Source organism: Chiloscyllium plagiosum, unplaced genomic scaffold (assembly GCF_037043375.1).
Source record: "Chiloscyllium plagiosum isolate Xiang-an unplaced genomic scaffold, Cpla_swu_hap1 HiC_scaffold_34, whole genome shotgun sequence".
NCBI lineage: Eukaryota > Metazoa > Chordata > Chondrichthyes > Orectolobiformes > Hemiscylliidae > Chiloscyllium > Chiloscyllium plagiosum.
The window spans coordinates 24,057,344-24,082,103 of NW_028270172.1; the positions used below are offsets into that span (position 1 = coordinate 24,057,344).

General features: G+C 43.3%; 1 protein-coding gene across 5 annotated transcripts in view; it reads right to left on the minus strand.

Moving 5' to 3' along the window:
- Positions 1 to 19,184, minus strand: part of plekhg4b (pleckstrin homology domain containing, family G (with RhoGef domain) member 4B) — a 184,260-nt gene extending 165,076 nt beyond the window's left edge. For 3 of the 5 annotated variants that reach the window (XM_043719353.2, XM_043719355.2, XM_043719352.2), the window contains exon 1: positions 18,904 to 19,183. In XM_043719353.2, coding sequence (XP_043575288.1) covers positions 18,904 to 18,960 — 57 coding nt within the window. In that variant the 5' untranslated portion in view covers positions 18,961 to 19,183. Of the gene's footprint in view, positions 1 to 18,903 lie in introns of all 5 variants that reach the window. The other 2 variants (XM_043719354.2, XM_043719356.2) reach the window with 1 other exon arrangement.
- Between the last annotated feature and the right edge of the window lie 5,576 nt (positions 19,185 to 24,760).

The following is a 24,760-nucleotide window of genomic DNA, read 5'->3' on the forward strand; positions in this document are numbered from 1 at the left end:
CAGCATGGCAAGAGATTAAATGATTTGCCACAGAATGTCACCTGTTTGAAACTTAAGTTGCACAACTCTCCAACAAAATAAAGACACAATTTAATAAAAGCTGTACTATTCACCAACTGTATGTAAATAGTTCAGCTCTTTTGTAAACCGTAATGGGAGGATGACCTGACTCAATCTGAGTCTTTGAATTTTTACCACTTGACTTCAAATGGCCCAATTAGGATTCCGAATTGAGTTTGGTTCTCAGTTTCTTCCCCTGTGGCCAGTTCACCCGTGTGCACTCTAAAAACAGTTCTAACTGATAATCAGAGAACACACAGCTGGAGGCTTACATGAACTCAAAATACCTCTGAAGACCATCTGACCCATCGCCAGCTTTCGACAATAGCTTTCCATACTCATTCCCCTTAACCCTGCAAGTATTTCTTGTTCAAGTCTATATCCAGTTTCAACTTACAAGTTACTATTGATTTGGATTCCACCAATCTTCCAATGTACATTCCTGATCAGAACAACACATTGTACAGAAACATTTCTCCTTATCGCCTCTCAGGTTCTTTCAATGATCTGACTCCCTATGCTGATTTAAATTGAAACGTATACTGTTGTACACCATTTTTCACATTATCCTCACTGAGAAAGATTAGAAGAGACTGGGATACACCAACTGCACAAACATTTCCAGCTGGTGAAGCATATGTTAAGACTGTCCTATCTCAGCCTCCATCTCTCACATTTTCCAGGTAAAAGCCATTGCAGATGCTGGAAACTAGATTCTGGATCAGTGGTGCTGGAAGAGCACAGCAGTTCAGGCAGCATCCAAGGAGCAGCAAAATCGACGTTTCGGGCAAAAGCTCTTCATCAGGAATAAAGGCAGAGAGCCGGAAGCGTGGAGAGATAAGCTAGAGGAGGGTAGGGGTGGGGAGAAAGTAACATAGAGTACAATAGGTGAGTGGGGGAGGGGATGAAGGTGATAGGTCAGGGAGGAGAGGGTGGAGTGGATAGGTGGAAAAGGAGATAGGCAGGTAGGACAAGTCCAGACAAGTCATGGGGACAGTGCTGAGCGGGAAGTTTGGAACTAGGGTGAGGTGGGGGAAGGGGAAATGAGGAAACTGTTGAAGTCCACATTGATGCCCTGAGGTTGAAGTGTTCCGAGGCGGAAGATGAGGCGTTCTTCCTCCAGGCGTCTGGTGGTGAGGGAGCGGCAGTGAAGGAGGCCCAGGAACTCCATGTCCTCGGCAGAGTGGGAGGGGGAGTTGAAATGTTGGGCCACGGGGCGGTGTGGTTGATTGGTGCGGGTGTCCCAGAGATGTTCCCTAAAGCGCTCTGCTAGGAGGCGCCCAGTCTCCCCAATGTAGTGGAGATTGCATCGGGAGCAACGGATACAAAAAATGATATTAGTAGATGTGCAGGTAAAACTTTGATGGATGTGGAAGGCTCCTTTAGGGCCTTGGATAGAGGTGAGGGAGGAGGTGTGGGCACAGGTTATACAGTTCCTGCGGTCACAGGGGAAGGTGCCATGATGGGAGGGTGGGTTGTAGGGGGGCACGGACCTGACCAGTTAGCCATGGAGGGAACAGTCTTTGCGGAAGGCAGAAAGGGGTGGGGAGGGAAATATATCCCTGGTGGTGGGGTCTGTTTGGAGGTGGCGGAAATGTCGGTGGATGATTTAGTTTATGCGAAGGTTGGTAGGGTGGAAGGTGAGCACCAGGGGCGTTCTGTTCTTGTTACTGTTGGAGGGGTGGGGTCTGAGGGCGGAGGTGCGGGATGTGGATGAGATGCGTTGGAGGGCATCTTTAACCACGTGGGAAGGGAAATTGCGGTCTCTCAAGAAGGAGGCCATCTGGTGTGTTCTGTGGTGGAACTGGTCCTCTTGGGAGCAGATACGGCGGAGGATGAGGAATTGGGAATACGGGATGGCATTTTTGCAAGAGGTAGGGTGGGAAGAGGTGTAATCCAGGTAGCTGTGGGAGTCGGTGGGTTTGTAAAAAATGTCAGTGTCAAGTCGGTCGCATTAATGGAGATGGAGAGGTCCAGGAAGGGGAGGGAGGTGTCAGAGATGGTCCAGGTAACTAAGGTCAGGGTGGAATGTGTTGGTGAAGTTGATGAATTGCTCAACCTCCTCGCGGGAGCACGAGGTGGCGCCAATGCAGTCATCAATGTAGCGGAGGAAGAGGTGGGGAGTGGTGCCGGTGTAATTACGGAAGATCAACTGTTCTACGTAGCCAACAAAGAAACAGGCATAGCTGGGGCACATACGTGTGCCCATGGCTACCCCTTTGGTCTGGAGGAAGTGGGAGGATTCGAAAGAGAAATTGTTAAGGGTGAGGACCAGTTCGGCCAAACGCTCCACCACAGAACACACCAGATGGCCTTCTTCTTTAGAGACCGCAATTTTCCTTCCCACGTGGTTAAAGATGCCCTGCAACACATCTCGTCCACATCCCGCACCTCCGCCCTCAGACCCCACCCATCCAATGGTAACAAGGACAGAACACTCCTGGTGCTCACCTTCCACCCTACCAACCTTTGCATAAACCAAATCATCTGCCGACATTTCCACCACCTCCAAAAAACTCCACCACCAGGGAGATATTTCTCTCCCCAACCCTGTACCCTTCCACCGACACTCTCATTCATTTGACCGAACTGGTCCTCACCCTTCACAATTTCTCTTTCGAATCCTCCCACTTCCTCCAGACCAAAGGGGTAGCCATGGGCACACGTATGGGCCCCAGCTATGCCTGTCTCTTTGTTGGCTACGTAGAACAGTTGATCTTCCGTAATTACACCGGCACCACTCCCCACCTCTTCCTCCGCTACATTGATGACTGCATTGGCGCCACCTCGTGCTCCCGCGAGGAGGTTGAGCAATTCATCAACTTCACCAACACATTCCACCCTGACCTTAAATTTACCTGGACCATCTCTGACACCTCCCTCCCCTTCCTGGACCTCTCCATCTCCATTAATGATGACCGACTTGACACTGACATTTTTTACAAACCCACCGACTCCCACAGCTACCTGGATTACACCTCTTCCCACCCTACCTCTTGCAAAAATGCCATCCCGTATTCCCAATTCCTCATCCTCCGCCGTATCTGCTCCCAAGAGGACCAGTTCCACCACAGAACACACCAGATGGCCTCCTTCTTGAGAGACCGCAATTTCCCTTCCCACGTGGTTAAAGATGCCCTCCAACGCATCTCATCCACATCCCGCACCTCCGCCCTCAGACCCCACCCCTCCAACAGTAACAAGAACAGAACGCCCCTGGTGCTCACCTTCCACCCTACCAACCTTCGCATAAACTAAATCATCCGCCGACATTTCCGCCACCTCCAAACAGACCCCACCACCAGGGATATATTTCCCTCCCCACCCCTCTCCGCCTTCCGCAAAGACCGTTCCCTCCGTGACTACCTGGTCAGGTCCACGCCCCCCTACAACCCACCCTCCCATCATGGCACCTTCCCCTGTGACCGCAGGAACTGTAAAACCTGCGCCCACACCTCCTCCCTCACCTCTATCCAAGGCCCTAAAGGAGCCTTCCACATCCAAAGTTTTACCTGCCCATCTACTAATATCATTTATTGTATCCGCTGCTCCCAATGCGGTCTCCTCTACATTGGGGAGACTGGGCGCCTCCTAGCAGAGCGCTTTAGGGAACATCTCTGGGACACCCGCACCAATCAACCACACTGCCCTGTGTCCCAACATTTCAACTCCCCCTCCCACTCTGCCGAGGACATGGAGTTCCTGGGCCTCCTTCACCGCCGCTCCCTCACCACCAGGCGCCTGGAGGAAGAACGCCTCATCTTCCGCCTCGGAACACTTCAACCCCAGGGCATCAATGTGGACTTCAACAGTTTCCTCATTTCCCCTTCCCCCCACCTCACCCTAGTTCCAAACTTCCAGCTCAGCACTGTCCCCATGACTTGTCCGGACTTGTCCTACCTGCCTATCTCCTTTTTCACCTATCCACTCCACCCTCTCCTCCCTGACCTATCACCTTCATCCCCTCCCCCACACACCTATTATACTCTATGCAACTTTCTCCCCACCCCCACCCTCCTCTAGCTTATCTCTCCACGCTTCAGGCTCTCTGCCTTTATTCCTGATGAAGGGCTTTTGCCCGAAACGTCGATTTTGCTGCTCCTTGGATGCTGCCTGAACTGCTGTGCTCTTCCAGCACCACTAATCCAGAATCTCACATTTTCCAACGTAGTGCCACTGACTTATGAGTTGAAATAATACAGCATAAATAGAAGGTAGCACCTGTGAAATCAAATGGTTCTCAGAACAGCATGTGCCAGCCGGAGTTCTGGGATTTTTTTAAGAGAATGTGCACCATTGTTTCGTCCTCTGATTAATGGACTTTGGCACACTGTAAAATGTTTGATAATTAACAAGAATAAAGTTGATCTCAAGTTACTAAGCGATTAAAGCCATTGACTTTATTTGATCTGTTAAAATTATGGGAAGCACAGTTTACCATAGAAACAATTGAGGATGCTATGTCAGAATCCCTGTACATTTAGTTCTCGCTCTTTGAAAGGAGATAGCTTATATCTTTACTTCATATCTCGTCATTCCATCCAGCAGGGAGATAATAGCCACAAATGAATGGTCTTTGTCAAGGAAACAACGCTGTTGTCTGCCAAGATAGTGAAAGTGGTGCAGATATTAGGTGTTTATCTGCAGATGCTGGAGATCAGAGTCAAAAAGTGTGGCGCTGGAAAAGCACAGCCGGTCAGGCAGCATCCGAGGAGCAGGAGAGCCAACGTTTCGGGCGTGACCTGACTCCAGACTACATTTAGACTATCACAAGTTGGACCTGATCAGGTCAACTACCACCAACAGCAACATTCCTGATGAAGAGCTCATGCTTGAACCATCAACTCTCCTGCTCCTTGGATGCTGCCTGATCTGCTGTGCTTTTCCAGCACCGCACGTTTTGAAATTGAATTGAAGGAGGCCAATATGCAACCTGTGCACAAAATGCTGCTCTTAATGCCAAATTAGTAAGCTTTGCTAGCTGAGCATTTTAAACGCTTGTGACTCCAGTACAAGGTTTGGGTGCCCAGTGTATACAGCACATACAAATTATTTCCTGTTACCCGCATTGCATAAAGAGTGCAGTTTCTCAAAAGAACTGTTATCAGCTTGAGCAAATGGTGCCAGACACCATAAAACAACAGCAGCTATCATATACCTGACCCTGCAGCTCTCCAACATCTCTATCAGCACTAGGAGAATGCTCGCTGAGTGAACCGTGTAATGTTGAAGGCATTTAAGCAAAGTGCAAGCAGAGTGGAAAAGCACATGCTGAGGCAAGCAATCCTTCAATTTACCTCAAAGTACCACAACTAATTAAGGAGGCAGCAGTCACCCTCAGCATGTGTGCACATTGAGCTACATCATCTTCAGTCATGAACAGCAAAGATTCAAGAATTTAACTTCATTCAACGTGAAGAGGAACTCCAAAAAGCAGGGCCTCATGTGCTGAAGTTCTAACTGCCAATCATAGGTTAATTACACTGTTGCTATGAATAGCTATAGAGCATTTGCAAAGGAGTTATGTTGATGTGATGTCAACTCATACAGATTTGGATCCCAAGCCTAGAGGGTTCCAGAAAGATGTGCATTTCTTGCAAATAATTCTGCTCAATAAAGCCTGTACTATTCACTCATAAGCATGTGAAGCCCATCTGATTACAAATACTAAAATGAGCCACACTACGGACTATCAGCCAAATCACAAAGAGTTTGGTCAAGGAAGCAGGTTTTAAGGAGTCCCTGAAAAGGAGGAAATAAGGAAGATTGTTCTAAAGCTTTGGCTCTATCACAGAATCGTTATGGCCGAGGAGGAACCCATCCACCCCATCATACCTGAAACACTTTTATTCCCTAGTGCCAATCTCCTGCCTTTTCCCTGTAACCCTGCACATCATTTCTATCCAAATCACTATCCAATGACCACTTGAATGTGTGATGATACTAAGAGATGTATTTTGTCCTGGTTTTTCTTTTTGCCAAGAGAGACTGAGACAGAAGTATCGAATGGTCTGTTCCAAGCCAATAAATTAAACAGCCTGTGCGGCCTTGCTTTTTTTTAAAAAATCTTGGAACAATAAAAGTAGCATGAATGGGTGGGTCAAGCTCACACAGAACCAGGATTTTAGTTTAGCTTTCAGTAGTTGCTGGGGACTGTAGCTGGATGTGGAAGCTGTTATTCCTCGGTTATAGCTCAAAGCTTGGGTTCACTTCCTGCTGCTAGAATCATGTGGGACAATCAATTTTACTGAAGTTGATTTTGCCAAGTGTATTTTCAAGGGACGTTACTATGCAGGAACAGTTGCTGTTTAGTAGCTAAATAATCTATTATTCTGTTAAGTTTTCCAATAGACTTGTTATTCCAATTCTTCTTTCTTTTGTTTGTATTTTAATGACAGGGTAAGAATAAAGTGTGAGGAGAAAGTGAGGTCTGCAGATCAGAGCTGGAAATGTGTTGCTGAAAAAACGCAGCAGGTCAGGCAGCATCCAGGGAACAGGAGAATCGACGTTTCGGGCATAGTCGATTCTCCTGTTCCCTGGATGCTGCCTGACCTGCTGCGTTTTTCCAGCAACACATTTCCAGCTAAGAATAAAGTGTGTTTTGCTTCAGGCCTGGCAATCTGACCAATCAAATTGCATCTGGAATTCAATGCCTTACATTTGCCTTTTTAAAAAAAAAATAAGTTAGGGTCTAGGTTATCTTCTTAAAATATTTCAAGGGTGTTTGGTCTGTCAATAACAAATGCCCCAATTGAACCAACATTCAGCACATTTCCAGCAATGCATCCCGTACTTGGACTACTCACTGTATGAAAGTGTTATTTCATCCTTGCTTCATTTGCATATCAACTTACCTCTATGCCCTGTCTACAGGCAATTGGGCACAGCCACCAATGGTGGAGTGATTAGAATTAATGATCTGCTTACATTTCATCCTTGGAGTTCACCTGTCATAGATGCAGCACTGTCTTTTCTTACAGTCACAAGTTTCAACACCTGAAAGAATTTGGCACTTTTCATTTCCAGTCAACCACTCAGGAAAGATGACAGCAGGTGCCAACTGCATTAAACTGGGCACAATTTTCACCTCAAGGCCTCACTTGCAGAGAGAGGACAAACTACTCTGGTGGACTTTGAACAATAATGAAAGACCCAAATGAAAGTTAAATATTGCTGATGTTGGAAATAAAAGCAGAAAATGCTGCAGAAACTTAGCAGGTCTGGCAACATGAAGGAGAAAGAGTTAATGTTTCAAGTTCAACAGAATTTCGCTTCAGAACTGTAAGAGTCATATTTAAAATCCAACTGTTAACTCTGTTTCTCTCTCCATAGAGGCTGTTAGATCTGCTGAGTTTCTCCAATTTTTCTTTTGTTTTCCTACTGATAATGAAAAAATGAAGCTTGTGCGATTCACAAACCACTTCTAGTTTAATCAACCAGTTCTGTCATGTTATGACACATCTCCAGTGTAGGTGGGACCTGAACCCAGATTGTGCAGCTATTACCACTGCAGGTATTTCCCAAACAACCTGTTCAAAGCTGTTATCACACTCCTCTGTGTCTTGAACCAAGGCCTTCTGACTCAGAGATAGGAACACTACAACTGCACCTCAAGATCTCAATGTTTGGCTTTAATTTGAGTGGCTAGTGTCTCACCAAAAAGTTTAAAATAGCACAGTCTTATTCTTCAAAGTTCTCAAGCTGTTAACTTATGAAGGCATTTTAAACCTTTTTTTTCAGTTTGAAATGTTTTATACAGTGATTTATAGAGTGTGGAATTTTCTCTTCATTCAGACATAAACAGGATAACAATCCCCCGAGTGTGTGGTTTCAAGATTACACGTAAACTGACAGATTTCTCAGGTGAAGAGACTGCATGAGGACAGTCACATTTCAACACACAGTTGCTGCTAAGATTCATGAAGGGCTTACAATCATTCTAGCTTCACTGAATCTAAATGCTGCTCTCTACCTGCTGACATTTCTGGTTTTTCAACCTGTCCATTCGGTTTACAGAATGCCTGGTTTGTTGGGCATCTGTTTCACAATGAGACTCCTCTAGGTCAGATTTTCCCAATGCCAAGATGATAGATGGGAAGAAAGGAAGAGGAAGGCAATGGAAAAATGGCAGAGAGTAACATTGTGATGGTTCCTATTGCCATTGTGCTGCTGGGTACAACTGTATAGGGAGCAGCTGTTAGTTGAACAGAGTTGAGCAGCCAATGTCACTGTTTCAGGATGGTCCATCTGGGGAGCCAATGGAACCGCAGGCTCATCACTCAAAGAGTGGGCCCTAGGTAATGGAGGCCAGCCCTCTGGTCCAAGTGGCAAGTCAGAGGGATCTGCCTAATTATCCCCTGAATAGCTTTCCTTTTTTATTTTTTTTCTTTGTACCCTCTTGTCATTTATGGATCTGAAAGGATATTAAAGGACTAATACTGAGGAGTGCTACATGCTATTTCACACGAGCTGGTGGGCAGGATAGCTTAGCATCACAAAGGAGTGAGACCTAACATCTGATGCTCCTCAGAACTTCTATAAAAAAATCTATCTTATTAATGTAAATGGTTGCTAATATGCAACAACCTATACCTTGTTAATGACGAGAGATTCTTCTAGTTAGATCAGGAAGTGTTCCACTGGCACACTGAACAGAGCAGGCTCTGCAAGGTTCCTGCACTTGAAGAGTTTGGTGGTAGCAAATGTCTTCATGAGCAGGAGCACCTACTGTGTAATGAGCTGGCGTGGCCAAGGACCACCTCTCAATCCCTCAGCTGATTGAGCAGTGCCCACCACTCTTGGTAGGACTAGCAACGGACTCTGGTTTTAAACGTTCGGAATGGGCAAGCGGTTTCAGAAGCCTGCCCACTGTCCTTAATAGGTTGGGTGAGCCCAGAGGTCAGCGCCAGTTAAATTGCTGAGCCAACTGCACGACTGACAAGTACAAATGTTGTCAGGGTTCCAATGCCCACTGTCTAATCCTATCTCCAATTCACCAATATGATGGAAAAAAAAGTTTGACTATTAGCTAGTAAATGAAGCATTTTTTCTACAGGCACAGATTTTGAAGAGATTCTCACTACAGGTTCTGTCTGAACACAATGCAAAGTTAGAAATCTGAAACAGAAAAAGCAACACGCTGGAAACAACAGCAGGTCAGGTTGCATTTGCGATGAGAGGAAAATAGGGTCAAGGTTTTAAGTTGATGGCCTTTCATAAGAACCCACTTCTGAACCAGGTCTGCAAATGTCATTGAACACATAACTACATTTGCTTAAGGGTAGTTGAGCCTGTTTTTGATTAGCCATGGCTGAATTGTAGCACTCTCTCCAGAGTCAGAGGTCACAGGGGTCGAGATTTGCTCCATACATTTGAGTGCAAAATCTAGGCTGATACTCCAGTGCAATACCGAACAAATGTTGCACTGTCAAAGGAGCTGTCTTTCAAATGAGATGTTAACCTCATGAGATGACTACCTCTCAGTTGAATGTAAAACATCCCACTAGTCAAGGAGCAGAGAAGCTTTCTCTGGTGTCCTGGCCAATATTTATCCTTCAAAAACATTATTAAAACAGCTTATCTGGTCATTTTTTTGTTGCTATTTGTGGAAATTTGCTGCCAGTTTTCCAACGTTAGACTAGGCCTTTCAACATTACTCCATTGGTTGTATTTGTGGCTATGTGAGTCCCTACAAGAGGCTATTCTGTCTTTCCTCTTTGATAATATGCGTCTGGACAAGTTCTATTAGCAGCAGATTAGGTAAGGTTAGGTAAGTATGTCTGATACTCAGTCCTTTTATTGCTGCAGTTCAACTACTATTAACTGTTACAATATAGAACACATGATAGAGTTACGACAACAATGGCTTTTAATAAATTTACAAATGTGCAAAGCCATCTGTGTTGAAAACATTTACTGCCCATCTTCCCTACCTTGGCAGAGACGCACTGCAGCAAATCATTTGAAATTGCTGTCTCCGGAGGTGACTACGGAGGGCACTTGACTATTTCTTAGCCAGAGGTGATTTGGGCCCTTCGGTGCTCCCGTGCCGACTGCTGAAGCCTGGTCTTTCACCGGTTACTGGACAAATGAACAACAGCTGAAAGAGTGACTCGCACCAACTGCACTGAGCAGGGCTGCTCTCTCTGAAATATGTAGAGGGAGCAGGTTCCACAGAGCTGGGAATGTGAGGCAAACAATATTGCACCAATAGACTCTCGAGAAAGTAGTGTCTGTGTCAGGGAGAAGTTTGAAAGCTGTGTGTTGACAGACCAAAAACTACGAGCTTTCCAGACTTCTGCACTCCTCCAATTCTGACCTCTTGCACATACCTGATTTCCACTGTTCTGTTAACACACTTATTAGAACCTCAAGATTTTAATCATCTCTCCTAATATCTCCTTATGTGGCTCAATAACAAATGCTGTCTTCTAGCACCCATTGAAAGCACCTTAGGATGTTGAATGACATTAAAAAGGTAAATGCAAGTAGTTGTTATACACAGGAAAGTGAACTAGCTAGCCTTAGAACACACTTGTGGCTCACATCACATCTTTAGAGTTATTAAGGTGCTGTACAGCTTCAACAGTAAACAAGCAACCTATCAAAACGCTTAAGTAATTCAAAACCCATTGGAAAACTTCACTGGGTGATGCGTTGTTCTTATCTCTGGCTGAGAGACCCTAATATCCTATAGGCAAAACTGAAATGGCTTGTTTCCAGATTAAATTCTGACAGTTAATGACAGTCTTCTGTCAGAACACAGTCTGGTATCAATAGCTGAATGTACAGGATCCTCCTTAAAAGACAAAACAAAACAATAACATCTGACTCTGAGAGGTCATATTCCACTAACTATGTTCAACTGAACCTGTGCAAAATTAAAACTTGCTGGGACTTGATGACCGGTTCATTGCAAGTATTTGTATTAAACTGATCTCCTGGCCAGCAAAAATGTACAGAGCCTGGGATTATACAAACTCTTGCAAGAGACTTTGTGCCTTGGCAGTGTCATTACCTTTGGAACAGAAGATCTGTGTTTAGATCCCAATTGCTCTGGAGATGGGTCACTTTTTTCTATGCATTCATGGGATATGGGCATCACAGACAAAGTCAACTTTTATTGCCCATTCCTAATTGCTCAGATGGTAGCTATGAGTCAACCATATTGCTGAGGATTTGGAGTCCCATGTCAGCCAGACCTGGTAAGGATGACAGATTCCCTTCCCTAATGAACCAGATGTGTTTTTCCTGGCAATAGACAATGATTTCATGGTCATCATTTGACTCTTAATTCCAATTTTCTTTGACATTGAAAGCAAATTATACCATATACCAAAACAAGGACACAAACACTTGTCCCCAGAATATCAAGTGAGTCTCAAGTGATAGTCCAGAGAAATGCCTGAACAAAGTGATTTTAAAAAATAAATTGACACCATGTGATGCAGAAAGCGAAGCTTCACTGACAGCCACAATTGGATAAAGAAAATGACTCATGGCTATATTTTATATCTATCCCACCAGTCAGTTTTTTGAGTGAGTACATATAAAATATATTGGAAGGCCAGCCCACCAGCTACCTATTCCCTATACTATGGGCAGTGGGTGAGGCACTAGCAAACCCATGTTCACCACACCATCTGTAGTAGTTCAAAAACAGACTTCCAATCAACCGGGATAAACAAAACATCAGCCTTACCAGAAACACAGACATCCCAAGAATTAAGGGATTTTTTTTTTCTCACCTCACATTTGCTTTGTTTGCAAAATACCAAATTTCTGCGCCACTTGCTCTTAATCCTTTTTACAAAATGGGAATGTTGCCTTCTGTCTGCTCTATCCAGCACCCTCATGATTTTGAAAACATCTACCAAATCTCTTCTTATTTTTTTCCCTCTCCAAGAAAAATAGTCCCAATTTCTCTAAACTCTCTTCTTAACTGAAGTTTCTCATCCCTGGAGCCACTCCCACAAACCTCTTCTGCATTGTCTCCAAAGCGTTTACTGAAATGTGGTGCCCAGAACTGTGTCTAACACAAAATCAGCCCAAGCTCCTTGCTCCTCTACTCTATTACAATATTAATAAAGCCTAGGATGTTGGATGCTTTATTAATTGCTTCCTTCACCCTTTCTGCCATCTTTTATGAATTATACACATTTATATCCAGTTATGAAATATGAAAAAGTCAGCCACACGACAGAACCAAAAGTTAATATTGTTTAAATGTAAAATTGCTCATCCCTGTTTTATTTAGAGACCATCTGATCCTGTAGGGCAGTCTTATACATGAGAGTATATGGAGTGTGATGAAGGAAATATCATGGATGGCAAACCTAACCAATGTATTTTGCACCAAGCTGCACCTCATTCTCATGCTTAAATATCTCCAGTGCCTGGCAAGAACACAACAATTAGGAGCAGAGGAGGCTATTTGGCACTAATACCATGGTAGCATCATGACTTAAATTCTGCCCTCAACCATCCCTATCTCTAAACTCCTTTCCAACCTTCTGAGAACTCTGCATTCCACCAACTTTTTTTTTTAATTTCACAAATATGCCTTATTCATATTAAAAATCTTTGTACATATACATTGTCACAAATGCAGTTTGATTCTGTACAGTGGCTAATTAAGTAAACAAAAATATTTGAGTTTGACTCTATTCCAACAAACTAAAGGCATCTCTTACACAAACAATACTATATTTACCTGCATAGAGGCCCAAACATTGGTGGCTGGCTATGCTGTCTAAGACATAAGAATGCTGGAGTTCCCTCCCTAAACCTCTTTGCCTCCTTTCTCTCTGGCTTAGTTACTCTTTAAAAGAGTTCTAAATCTGGCTACCCATACGAACGTCTTCTTAAACGGGTTGGTGTCAAATTGTCTTGATTGCACCTGTTCAGTACTTTTATTACATTAGAAGCAAGTCGCTGAATAATACATGCAAATGAAGGTCCAGGCCTCATTTGAAACAGTTTGAGCAAAGGATTTTCAGATGTCATTTACTCTTTATTGGAAGATATGTTTTCAGGACATCAGCCCCCCACTCACTCCCATTTCTTAAGAGTGCAACTCTAAATGGTAAGATTACATTGCCTTGTTCTGAAACCCCCATCACCAGACAAAATAGTTTGCCTATCTGTCTGATCAAATAACATGGAAAGGATTACAAGTATAATTAATTACCCAATTTATATTATGGCCAAAGCTGGTCTACATTAATTTGATATCCATTGAATTTAAAGTCAGTAAAACATTTTTGAAGATCATTTTTAAAATTATAAATCCACTTCAGTATAACCTAAGTGACTACATTTTTGTGATCATGATATTGATCAAGGTGCCATTAGCTTTCTGCCACAACGTTTGACAATACACATTTGTATTTCTATAACATAAGGACCTCAGGACATTCCAAAGAGTTTACAGCCAATTATATCCTTTTGAAGTGTATTCACTGCAATCATGTAAGAAATTGAAAAGCAGTTGTTCAGGCTTCAGTCTGCTAGTTTGGACACTAAACATTTCAGTCATTAACTGATTCATATTGTCTTTGAACAAGGTTGGAGGAGTTGCTTTTGGGGTACTTCAGTGCTCTTAGAATTGTAATTGGTTCATGCTGTGCCTAACTCACCTGTTCTTCCTTGAAAGATTCAACTGGGATTTTACAATGGACCAACACCCCCTACTTCCATATTTGAAATACCTCCTGTCTGTCTTTAGGTAGGAATTCTGTTTCCCCCTATTTAAAGGTCCACCATTAACCTAATTCAAACAAGTAGATGTCCACTCAAGGTTCCTGAAAGAATTTCCTCTGACAGTCAGTTGCCTGTTATCTCAAGCAAGAGCAAGCACCCTAAAGTTGAGTGAGTATTATTATTACAGTAAGTCACAAACTTGTAACTCAATGGACTGAGGAGGGAAAAGCTCCAGTAAGTGATAATTCAAGGCTTCAGGATGTGAGAAAGATTATGTATTCACACATTCAAACAGGTACTGTCTTTTGTTGTGTGTGTAGTCCATTGCAAAACTGACAGAAACCGTAATTACTTTGTCATTGTCCTTCTGAAGCCAATTCGGCCTCTCTCTCTAACTTTGACAACGTTGGGTATTTTATAAATTCTATAGTTGCTAGAAGTCTTCTTATCCTGATTTACCATTCGGTTAGGCTGTATGTTATTTCTATTTATCATAAAATCTTCTCAGATAGGTAAATCAAACTTAGCCACATATCAGTTTTACACATAAGTTTGTGTAATTGGAATCTTTGCCTGAAACATCTATAATCTGGGCGCCATATTAAAATCATCCCTCTTAATCTCTCTTTTCAATGGTACCCCGGTTACTATCAGTAATTTCTGAAAACAGTTTTACATTGCTGTTTGTTTAGTTCAGTCACCAGGAGATTGCTTCCCACATTTCCATTGTTTAGTATAGCTCTCTGATCCCAACGACAGAATTATATAACAATGTGTAGACAGAAACCTCTTTTGTTGGATGTAATTTTCTTCAATGCAAACTAAGCAAGTGTCAGTGTAAACGTATTCTTTATTGAATCATAACCCGAGAGTAACTCAACCCATGGATCTGCAGAAAGCAGAACACCAAAGCAGCATTCCTATGTTGATGAATCCGAACAGGAGGAAAGAAAGGCTTCAAAGCAATCATTTAAATCAAATCAAGTGTGCTATCGCTTTTCAGATGAATTGGAGCTTGTCAGAATACATTGGATTCTACGCAGTAAACACTGTACGAAAAGCAATTCTGAGAAATGTGTATGCAAATTGAAGTCTGAGCATGTAAATGTTGAAGAATTTGCAGTATCTGAACTTCCACACAAGATTTCAGGATTTATTGGAGCCCATGGTTTTGGTAAAAAGAGCTGGTTTCACCAAGGAACAGTTAATGTTTCAACCTGAATTCACCATAGCTTCATGGCTAACATCAATAAAGAAATGAGTCAACAGATTCTATACCTTGTGACCAGCATTAACAAATAAATATGAAGGACATTTTGCAGCCCGGTGGATGATGCATTGCTCTCCTCTACAGATCTTGTCATGCAGGTCATCACAGATTCCTTACAGTGTGGAAACAGGCCATTCAGCCCACTGAATGCAAACCAACCGTCCGAAGAGCATTCCACCCAGACCTACCTGCTGTTCTATCCCTGTAACCCTGCTTTTTCTATGTCTACTCCACTAACCTGCACATCCCTGGACACAATTTAGCATGGCCAATTCACCTAACCTGCACATCTTTGGCCTGTGGGAGAAAAAAGTGAGGTCTGCAGATGCTGGAGATCAGAGATGGAAATGTGTTGCTGGAAAAGCGCAGCAGGTCAGGCAGCATCTAGGGAACAGGAGAATCGACGTTTCAGGCATTAGCCCTTCTTCAGGAATGAGGAAAGTTGGTCCAGCAGGCTAAGATAAAAGATAGGGAGGAGGGACTTGGGGGAGGGGAAAAGATAGGGAGGAGGGACTTGGGGGAGGGGAAAAGATAGGGAGGAGGGACTTGGGGGAGGGGAAAGGTTGGGAGGAGGGACTTGGGGGAGGGGAAAAGATAGGGAGGAGGGACTTGGGGGAGGGGAAAAGATAGGGAGGAGGGACGCTGTCCCTCCTCCCTATCTTTTATCTTAGCCTGCTGGACCAACTTTCCTCATTCCTGAAGAAGGGCTAATGCCCGAAACGTCGATTCTCCTGTTCCCTAGATGCTGCCTGACCTGCTGCGCTTTTCCAGCAACACATTTCCATCTGTGGGAGAAAACCAGAGCACCTGGAGGAAACGCACACAGACACAGGGAGAATATGCAAACTCCATGCAAACAGTTGCCAGAGGCTGGAATCAAACCCAGGTCCCTGGTGTCATGAGGCAGCAGTGCTGGCCAATGAGCCACCGTGTTCTTGTGGCATAGTTGGCGGTGTCCCTGCCACTAGATTTGAGACCCACACCAGGATTGGACAGTCAGCCAAGGTGCCAGCCAAACAGGTTAACCCTTCCAACAGATGGAATTGGCAGGGGGAGATTCCAGTCATGTGATGGGACATCAGAGCATCCATCACCATCCATAGGTGCACGCTGTGACACGCAGACAATGAGTGCATGTTGGCACAGCAACCCAGGCTCCCTGAGGGAATAGCAACACACACTGCCACGAATATTGTCCAATTAACTCCCAGTGGCCAGAAAAATAAAAAGGTTTACCACAACAATGTTTGTGTGCATGTACAGGTCAAATTTCATTTGTAATAGGTAAAACAAATGAGTTGGCTAGCACGGCCAGTAAACATATGGGTATATTGTGTGGGTTGCAAGATGACTCATCAATTTGATGCAAGGACAATCCCCAGAAAGACTGCAAAATTATAATATCTTGTGTGAAAAGAAATCATATGGAAAGGACAAGAAACATGCTCCAGCACTGGCAATGCTAGCAAATAGTGTCTATTTCTAGTAGGCATTAAGAAGGTGGTGAAACATTATTAATGCTCAGCGTTGATAGCGTGGCACTGGAAAAGCACAACAGCTCAGGCAGCATCCGAGGAGTAGGAGAATCGACATTTCAGACAAGTGCCCTTCATCAGGCATCCTCGAATCTGATCTCCAGCATCTGCAGTCCTCACTTTCTCCATTATTAATGCTCAGACCAGCCAGGATCTAAATAAAATGGTACAGCAAGCTTGAGCAGTTGGGTGACCTTAGCTCAGTTGGCAGGACAGCTGGCTTGTGATATACAGTGACACCAACAGTGTTAACCGCTCCTTCTCAACCTCTCCCCTTACCTTAGGTGTGGTTCAACCACCACCAGGTATCTCTCTCTATTGAGAGAACAGGACTATGGTGACTTTATTGGTCCTAATTAATTGATTCAAGGAGCTGAATAGCATCATTTTGAACCTTTGGTAGAGACAAAAGGGAATGAACATTCTCCTCCTGTACCCATACAGGCTCGAGTGGCCATGTTATCTCATCCTTTATCTACATAATAATCTCTAGGGACCGAATGGTCTTCACTAAAATTGATGTGAACAAGCATAAGGAATGTTGGTGACCTTGAGGCATTATTACCAAACTGTTAATCTAGAGACCCAGGTATGGTTCTGGGGACTGAAGTTCACATTCATGGCACATGGTAGAATTTGCATTCAATAAACATCGTGAATTAAGAGTCTAACGATAACAATGAATCCATTGTTGACTGTCAGAAAAGCCCATCTGGTTCACTAATGTCCTTTCGGAAAGGAAGCGGTCATCCTTACCTGGTCTGGCCTACACGTGACTCCTGACCCACAACTATGTGGTTGACTCTTGACTGCCCTCTGGGCAATTCTAAATGCTCGCTCAGCTAATATAACATTGACATCCTGTGAACTAATTTTAAAAAAAATCCCTATGCCCACTTCAGCTCTTTGTATGTCAATATCTGATTCCTTTATCATAAAGGTAAACGTCACACACCCATGAAAATCCACCTCTACGATGGAGGATGCATTGTGCTGTACAGGTGCCTATTTCCAAAGGCCTACTGGCCAAGAAACAAGCCTGAACTTAAGTAATTTCCTGTTACTCATTTACTAACTTGTGCCACCTCTATTCACTCATCACCCAATTCTTGCTGATGTACATTGGCTCCCAGTCCTGCAATGTTTCCATGTTAAATTTCTCACCCCTTTATAAAAGTTCCTTCAGAGCCTCGCATTTTGCGATCTCTGCAACCTACGATTCTCTAAACTCACGATGCCAGTGGTCTCTTGTGCATCACTTGTTCTTTGTCCCACCATACCCCATTAAGACTCTCATTAAACCCTATCTGGACGTATCATAATATCTCTTTAACATAAGTTGAGTGTCGACTATTAATAGTTCTGTGGGATGTTCTGCGGCTTTGAAGGCGCTACGTAATTGTAAGTTGTTGTAGCTTTAGAAAAAGAGGGGGTGAGCGGTCTCTCAGAGACATATGTGAAACATAGTTTCAATGACTGCCAACATCAGAGTTCACATTCTGCAGTGACAGCATTAAATATGTAATATCAATAAGGCAAGTCAATAACTTGCCTTATTAAGTCAATAACCCATTAAGAACCGGTCCTTCCATCAACTCCCGCTTTATAGCAAATGCGACTAAACATAGTTTTGTTGCTGCACGATTCTCTTCCGGATGGCTGAACTTTGGCTTGGCTTACTTTAAGTTACCTCGAGTGGATGAACCTGGGGAGGAGTTACTGGCGGACACTCCGGGAATTGTCAGTTCAGTTCCGCGATCAGAAATCCACTGTGGGTCAACATCTCGCCGTTCAACAAGCACAAACAGTCCTCTCTCCTAAACTGTCTGAATGCGAGCAACCTCACAGCTCCCTTTAACCCTTGTCTCACTGCATGTCTCGATTGTACAGCCAGGAAATTAGCAATAAGAACATCAATCAAAGTCATTGAAAGGTATTCCATTTCAAAACAAAGTTCAAGCAGTGAATAAAATGTGACATTATTCTGAAACAACTTCACCGACTCAACAAGTTAACACTTCTCATTAGCCATTCTACTCACGAGGTTTCGTTTATACAGTGAACCAGGAGGTACAATTGTGAGTCCAGCCACACTTAAATAAGCAAGGAGGAGATGTGGCTAACTACATTATATCAAATAGTCATTGTTCTTTTTGATAAAGGCTGACCCAACATGACATTGCAGCTCTGTGCTCGTTTTCCCCACAAAGGAAAGACCACACAAAAGAAAATTAACAACTTAACCTATTTATCTTCTACTGTTCTGAACACTGGAGACTTGCAGTTTTACTTTCGAGTTTACTTTTACACCCTTTATCGTATTATTATTCCACATACCTTTATGCTCAAATGGTGATCAGTTCTGCTCTTTGGCGCTTGTGATCTGTGAGTCATGTTAAACTGGTTCAGCACCTATTACCACAAAACAACATAAAATCCAATGCATTGTTCTCTTCCAGTATCCTTCCAGTGGTGTACATCCCCTGTCATTTTTCTAGTTGTTCCCTTTTCTGTCAAACTCTAAGAACATGAACACCCCCTCAGGAAAGAGAACAGCAAATAATTCTCAAGGTCTGGAGTTGAACTGTATTGGGAGGAAACTGCAAGGCAGGGAGTTGGATGAACCAGCTCCGGCACTCCTGGCTTCTCTCATTATGTATACTGATGCAACTTCCTCTCCTTATTCTCCAACTTTTCAAACTTTCAATGCAACCTTGCACAGCAGGAAGCCAAAGCTCATCCCTGCCATACAAAAGGGATTGCAGCTTCTTTCATCCATGGTTGCAGTGTGATTTGGATTCTGTTACGTTTTAAAAAGATGACTAACAGCTATTTACATTTGTAATGCATCCTTACTGCAATACATGACTGGGAGACAAGTTCTCTGCGGAGAAAGATTTGCATAAGGTGTTCTAAAGCAGTCCACAGGAGCATAATTTTACGAATGAAAGCTGATCTTATAAGACAGGTGGCCAAATCAAAACAGAACATGTGGGTTAAGGAACTATGTTTAAGTAGGGCAAGAGATAGAGATCATAGAATCCTTATAGTGTGGAAGTGGACTATTCAGCCCATTGAGTCCACACTGCCCCTCCAAAGAGCATCCCACCCAGACCCCATCCCTGTGATCCTGCATTGTCCATGACTAATCCACTATGGGCAATTTAGCATAGCTAATCCAACTAACCTGCACATCTTTGGCCTGTGGGAGGAAACCCCCACTGACACAGAGAGAACATACAAACTTTGTACAGACAGTTGTCCGAGGCTGGAATCGAACCCAGTTCCCTGGTGTTGTGAGGCACCACTGAGCCACAATGCTATCCCTATATGTCTAGCAAGGGAATTCCAAAGCTTAGAGACAAGCCCAAGATAGCCGAAAGCTGGCCGAGAATGATAGCATGCTTAAAATCAGAGATATGCCAGAGGCCAGAATAGGAAGAACATAGAGATTTCTGGGGAATGGAGAGGAATAAAGACAAGGGAGAGGTGAGGCCCTGGATGGATATTAACACAATAGAGAGAATTTTAAAATGCAGATGTTGCTGGATCTGGCGCCAATAAGTCAACGAGTACAGGAATGATTGCTGGATTAGATCTGGACTGAGTTAGACAGCAAGGTTTCAGCTGTATTCAAGTATATGGGGAGCATTAGAACAGCCAGATGAGTTGAGGCAGACTCAGCAACAGGTGAAAGCAGACTGTCGTGGTGGTTGAGTGGTTAGGATTACATCTCAATAAAAAACAGGATCCCAAGGTTGAATAGTTCTGCTCTTCAAAAACGGCAAGGAAGGAGGGAGGGGTTGAGTGACAAGAAAATGAAGATTCTGGTGGGAATTTGGAAGCAAGGGCCAAAGCTGGAATAGTCAGAGATGCCAAATTCTGTAGTCAACTTGCACAGATTAGCAGGCTAAAGCTTAAAACTGAAAATGAGAGATAGACGTTTCTGCAAATGAAATGAAGGAAATCTCCTAAAGCTGCATGGTTTGTCTCAAACTAAGCATGAAACAAGGCATCATGAACTCCACCCATCCAAAGTTTAGACAATTGTGAAACTTGAAAAGGCTCAGAAAAGCTTTACAAGGATGTTGCCAGGGTTGGAGGATTTGAGCTATGGGGGTAGGTTAAATACGTGGGACTGTTTTTCCTAGAGCGTTGGAGGCTGAGGGTTGACCTTATAGAGGTTTATAGAATCATGAGGGGCATGGATAGGGTAAATAGACAACGTCTTTTCGCTGGGGTGGGGGAGTCCAGAACTAGAGGGCATAGGTTTAGGGTGAGAGGGGAAAGATATAAAAGGGACTTAAGGGCCAACTTTTTCATGCAGAGGGTGGTGCTTGTATCGAACAAGCTGCCAGAGGACGTAGTGGAGGCTGTTACAGTTACAGTATATAAAAGGCATCTGGATGGGTATATGAACAGGAAGGGTTTAGAGGGATATGGGCCAAGTGCTGGCAAATGGGACTAGATTGGGTTGGCATATCTGGTTTGCACAGGCGAGTTGAACTGAAGGGTCTGTTTCCAGGCTGTACACCTCTATAATTAATGTTTTTTTAACCTGTAGCATGTGCCAAGAAAACCACTGTTTACTCCTGGGAGATCTTCAAAGATTTTAGTGCCAACAGGGGTAACACATCAGTGGTTAGCACTGCTGCCTCACAGAGCCAGAATCCCAGGTTCAATTCTATCCTCAGGAGATTGTGCAAATTCCACACATTCTCCCCATGTCTGCATGGATTTCCTCTGGGTGCTCTGGTTTCCTCTCACAGTCCAAAGATGTGCAAGTTAGGTGGATTGGCTATGCTAAATTGCCCATAATGTCCAGGGATATGTAGGCTAGGTGGGTCAGCCATGGGAAATGTAGAATAATAGGAATAGGGTTGTGGGGTGAGTCTAGATGGGATGCTCTTCAGACAGTCAGTGTAAACTTGATGGGCCAAATGGCCTGATTCTATGATTCTAATGCCAAAGTGGTTGATACTATTGACTAACGGACATTAAAAAAAGGAGTGAATAATGAGTTAAGAGGAAGAACCACGTATACAGTGAATACCAATTGGTGCATTTGAAAGCTTAATTTTAATCAGTGCTTAAATTCTCAGTTTAATGAAAATAGAAAAGGAATCAGAACTCAAAGAAAAAGTTTATGACAGAGGTATGATGATATGTTAATAGGATTTACTTAAAGACATAATTGATCTTTACATAGCACCTTTTCCAAGCTAACTCAAAGTGCCTGTAGAAAATGAGTTATTGAAAAAGTGTAGTCACTTTATTTTTAGTTAAGTGTGGCAACTAATGTGTTACAGCTACTGGGTCCTGAAGTTCACTTCAGTCCCTCAGTTGATCCAGCAGCAAGGAGATAAATATTTTTACCTACTTAGGCCAATTGGAAAGTGACCCAAGTCCAGCTGGCAAGTTGTCCTGCTTTCACAGATGATAACACACCAACTTTCTAACCTGCAGGAGCTCAGGAAGGTAAAAAATAGAAGCCCTTAAGCAGTCATTAAGTGACCACTTAAGGGGCTTAAGTGGTAGTGGGTTGAGAACTCAATGGATTGCCTTGCTTAAATCTAATTAGTGAAATGGTTAATTTTTCCCCAGCACTAACTCGTCTCATTACTTTTCCTTCTTGTTATCTCCACGGAGGGAAAAGTTGATCCCTTTGTTTTTCGGGTTGTTAAGTAAGACATAAATATTTGATTTGATTTATTATTGTCACATGTACCTGGATACAGTGGAAAGTTTTGTTTTGCATGCAGTACAGACAGGTCATACCATACAAAATGCTTTAGGGTAATAGAACCGAGTGAAGAATACAATATTACAGCTGCAGAGAGAAGGTGCACAGAGATTGAGATCAACATTAAATTTAAAATTTGAGAGGTCCAATCAGAAGTCTAACAACAGTAGGGAAGAAGCTGTACATAGAACATAGAACATAGAACATTACAGCTCAGTACAGGCCCTTTGGCCCTCGGTGTTGCGCCGCCCTGTCATATTAATCCGAAGCCGATCCCAGCTATACTATTCCATGTATGTCCATTTGCCTGTCCAATGACAACTTAAATGCACTTAAATTTGGTGGATCTACTACCGATGCAGGCAAAGCATTCCATACCCTTACTATTCTCTGAGTAAAGAAACTACCTCTGACATCTGTCTTATACCGATCTCCCCTCACTTTAAAGTTGTGTCCCTCGTGTTTGCCGTCCCCATACTTGGAAAAAGGCTCTCCCTGTCCACCCTATCTAACCCTCTGATTATCTTGTATGTCTCTATTAAGTCACCTCTCAACCTTTTTCTCTCTAACGGGAACAGTCTCAAGACCCTCAGCCTTTCCTCGTAAGACATTCCTTCCATACCAGGCAACATCCTAGTAAATCTCCTCTGCATCCTTTCCAAAGCTTCCACATCCTTCTTATAATGCGGTGACCAGAACTGTACACAATACTCCAAGTGTGGCCGTACCAGAGCTTTGTACAGCTACAGCATAACCTCCTGGTTCCGGAACTCAATCCCTCTATTAATAAAGGCCAAACACTGTATGCCTCCTTAACAACCCTGTCAATCTGAGTAGCAACTTTCAAGGACCTGTGTACATGGACACCAAGATCTCTCTGCTTATCTGCACTCCCAAGAATCCTACCATTAGCCCAGTACTTTGCATTCCGATTACTCCGGCCAAAGTGTATCACCTCACAGTTGTCCACATTAAACTCCATTTGCCACCTCTCAGCCCATCTCTGCATCCTATCTATGTCTCTCTGCAACCTACTACATCCTTCGTCACTATCCACAACTCCACCGACCTTAGTGTCGTCCGCAAATTTACTAACCCACCCTTCTAAGCCCTCATCCAGGTCTTTTATAAAATTGGCGAACAGCAGTGGACCCAACACCGACACTTGCGGTACGCCACTAGTAACTGGACACCAAGATGAACATGTTCCATCAACTATAACCCTCTGTTTTCTTTCAGCAAGCCAATTACTGATCCAAACTGCTATGTCTCCCACAATCCCATTCCTCTGCATTTTGTATAATAGCCTACTGTGGGGAACCTAATCGAACGCCTTCCTGAAATCCATATACACCACATCAACCTGTTTGTTCACTTTGTCAAAAAACTCAATAAGATTTGTTAGGCACGACCTACCCTTCACAAAACCATGCTGACTGTCCCTGATCAGATTATTCTTTTCTAGATGGTTATAAATCCTGTCTCTTTTAACCTTTTCCAACACTTTACCAATAACTGAAGTGAGACTCACTGGTCTGTAATTACCAGGGTTGTCTCTTCTACCCTTTTTGAACAAGGGAACCACATTTGCTATCCTCCAGTCCTCAGGCACTATTCCTGTAGACAATGATGATTTGAAGATCAATGCCAAAGGCTCGGCAATCTCTTCCCTTGCTTCCCAGAGGATCCTAGGATAGATCCCATCTGGCCCAGGGGACTTGTCTATTTTCACACTCTGCAGTATTTCTAATACCTCTTCCTTGTGAACCTCAATCTCTTCTAGTCTAGATGCAAGTATCCCTATATCTTCCTCACCAACATTTTCATTTTCTATAGTGAACACTGTACTTGAATCTATTTGTAAGTATATACAAACTTTTATGTCTATTAGCCAATGTAAATATTAGTCAGGACAGTGAGGGAACCTCTCGTTTTAGATTTTTTCAGGATATCTTCTGGACATCTTGGTGGGTGACAGCTTCTCGGTTTAACCATTTATCTGAAAGGTGAAATTTCCGACAGCACAGTGTTCCCACAGTCATGTATTGAGTTGTCAGGTGCTTAGGCCTCCGGAGTAAGCTTTGGGTGTATGGCCTTTCCAAACTAAACCAAGTCTGCTAACCATCTAATCTTGGTTGACACCCATCTTGGTGCTGGCATCATTTGTTTAGAGCAACCCTAATTTGATAATAAAAGTGCTTGTCAGTTTAGAACAACCCTACACTATTTCATGTCATTTATAATTGTTGATAGAAAATGAGCTCATTTCTGCTTTGAAACAAAAAGGCAAAAAAACAGTCTCTTAAGATAAATTAAATTATTGTAATACATTAGCATATGCACTGGCCTTGAACACATAATGTAAACCTATTGCCTCAGCTGATGATGTTGATACACAGAAGCCATTTGTGTTGTAAAGAAATGTGGCCTTCAGGTTTCATTCCCACTAAC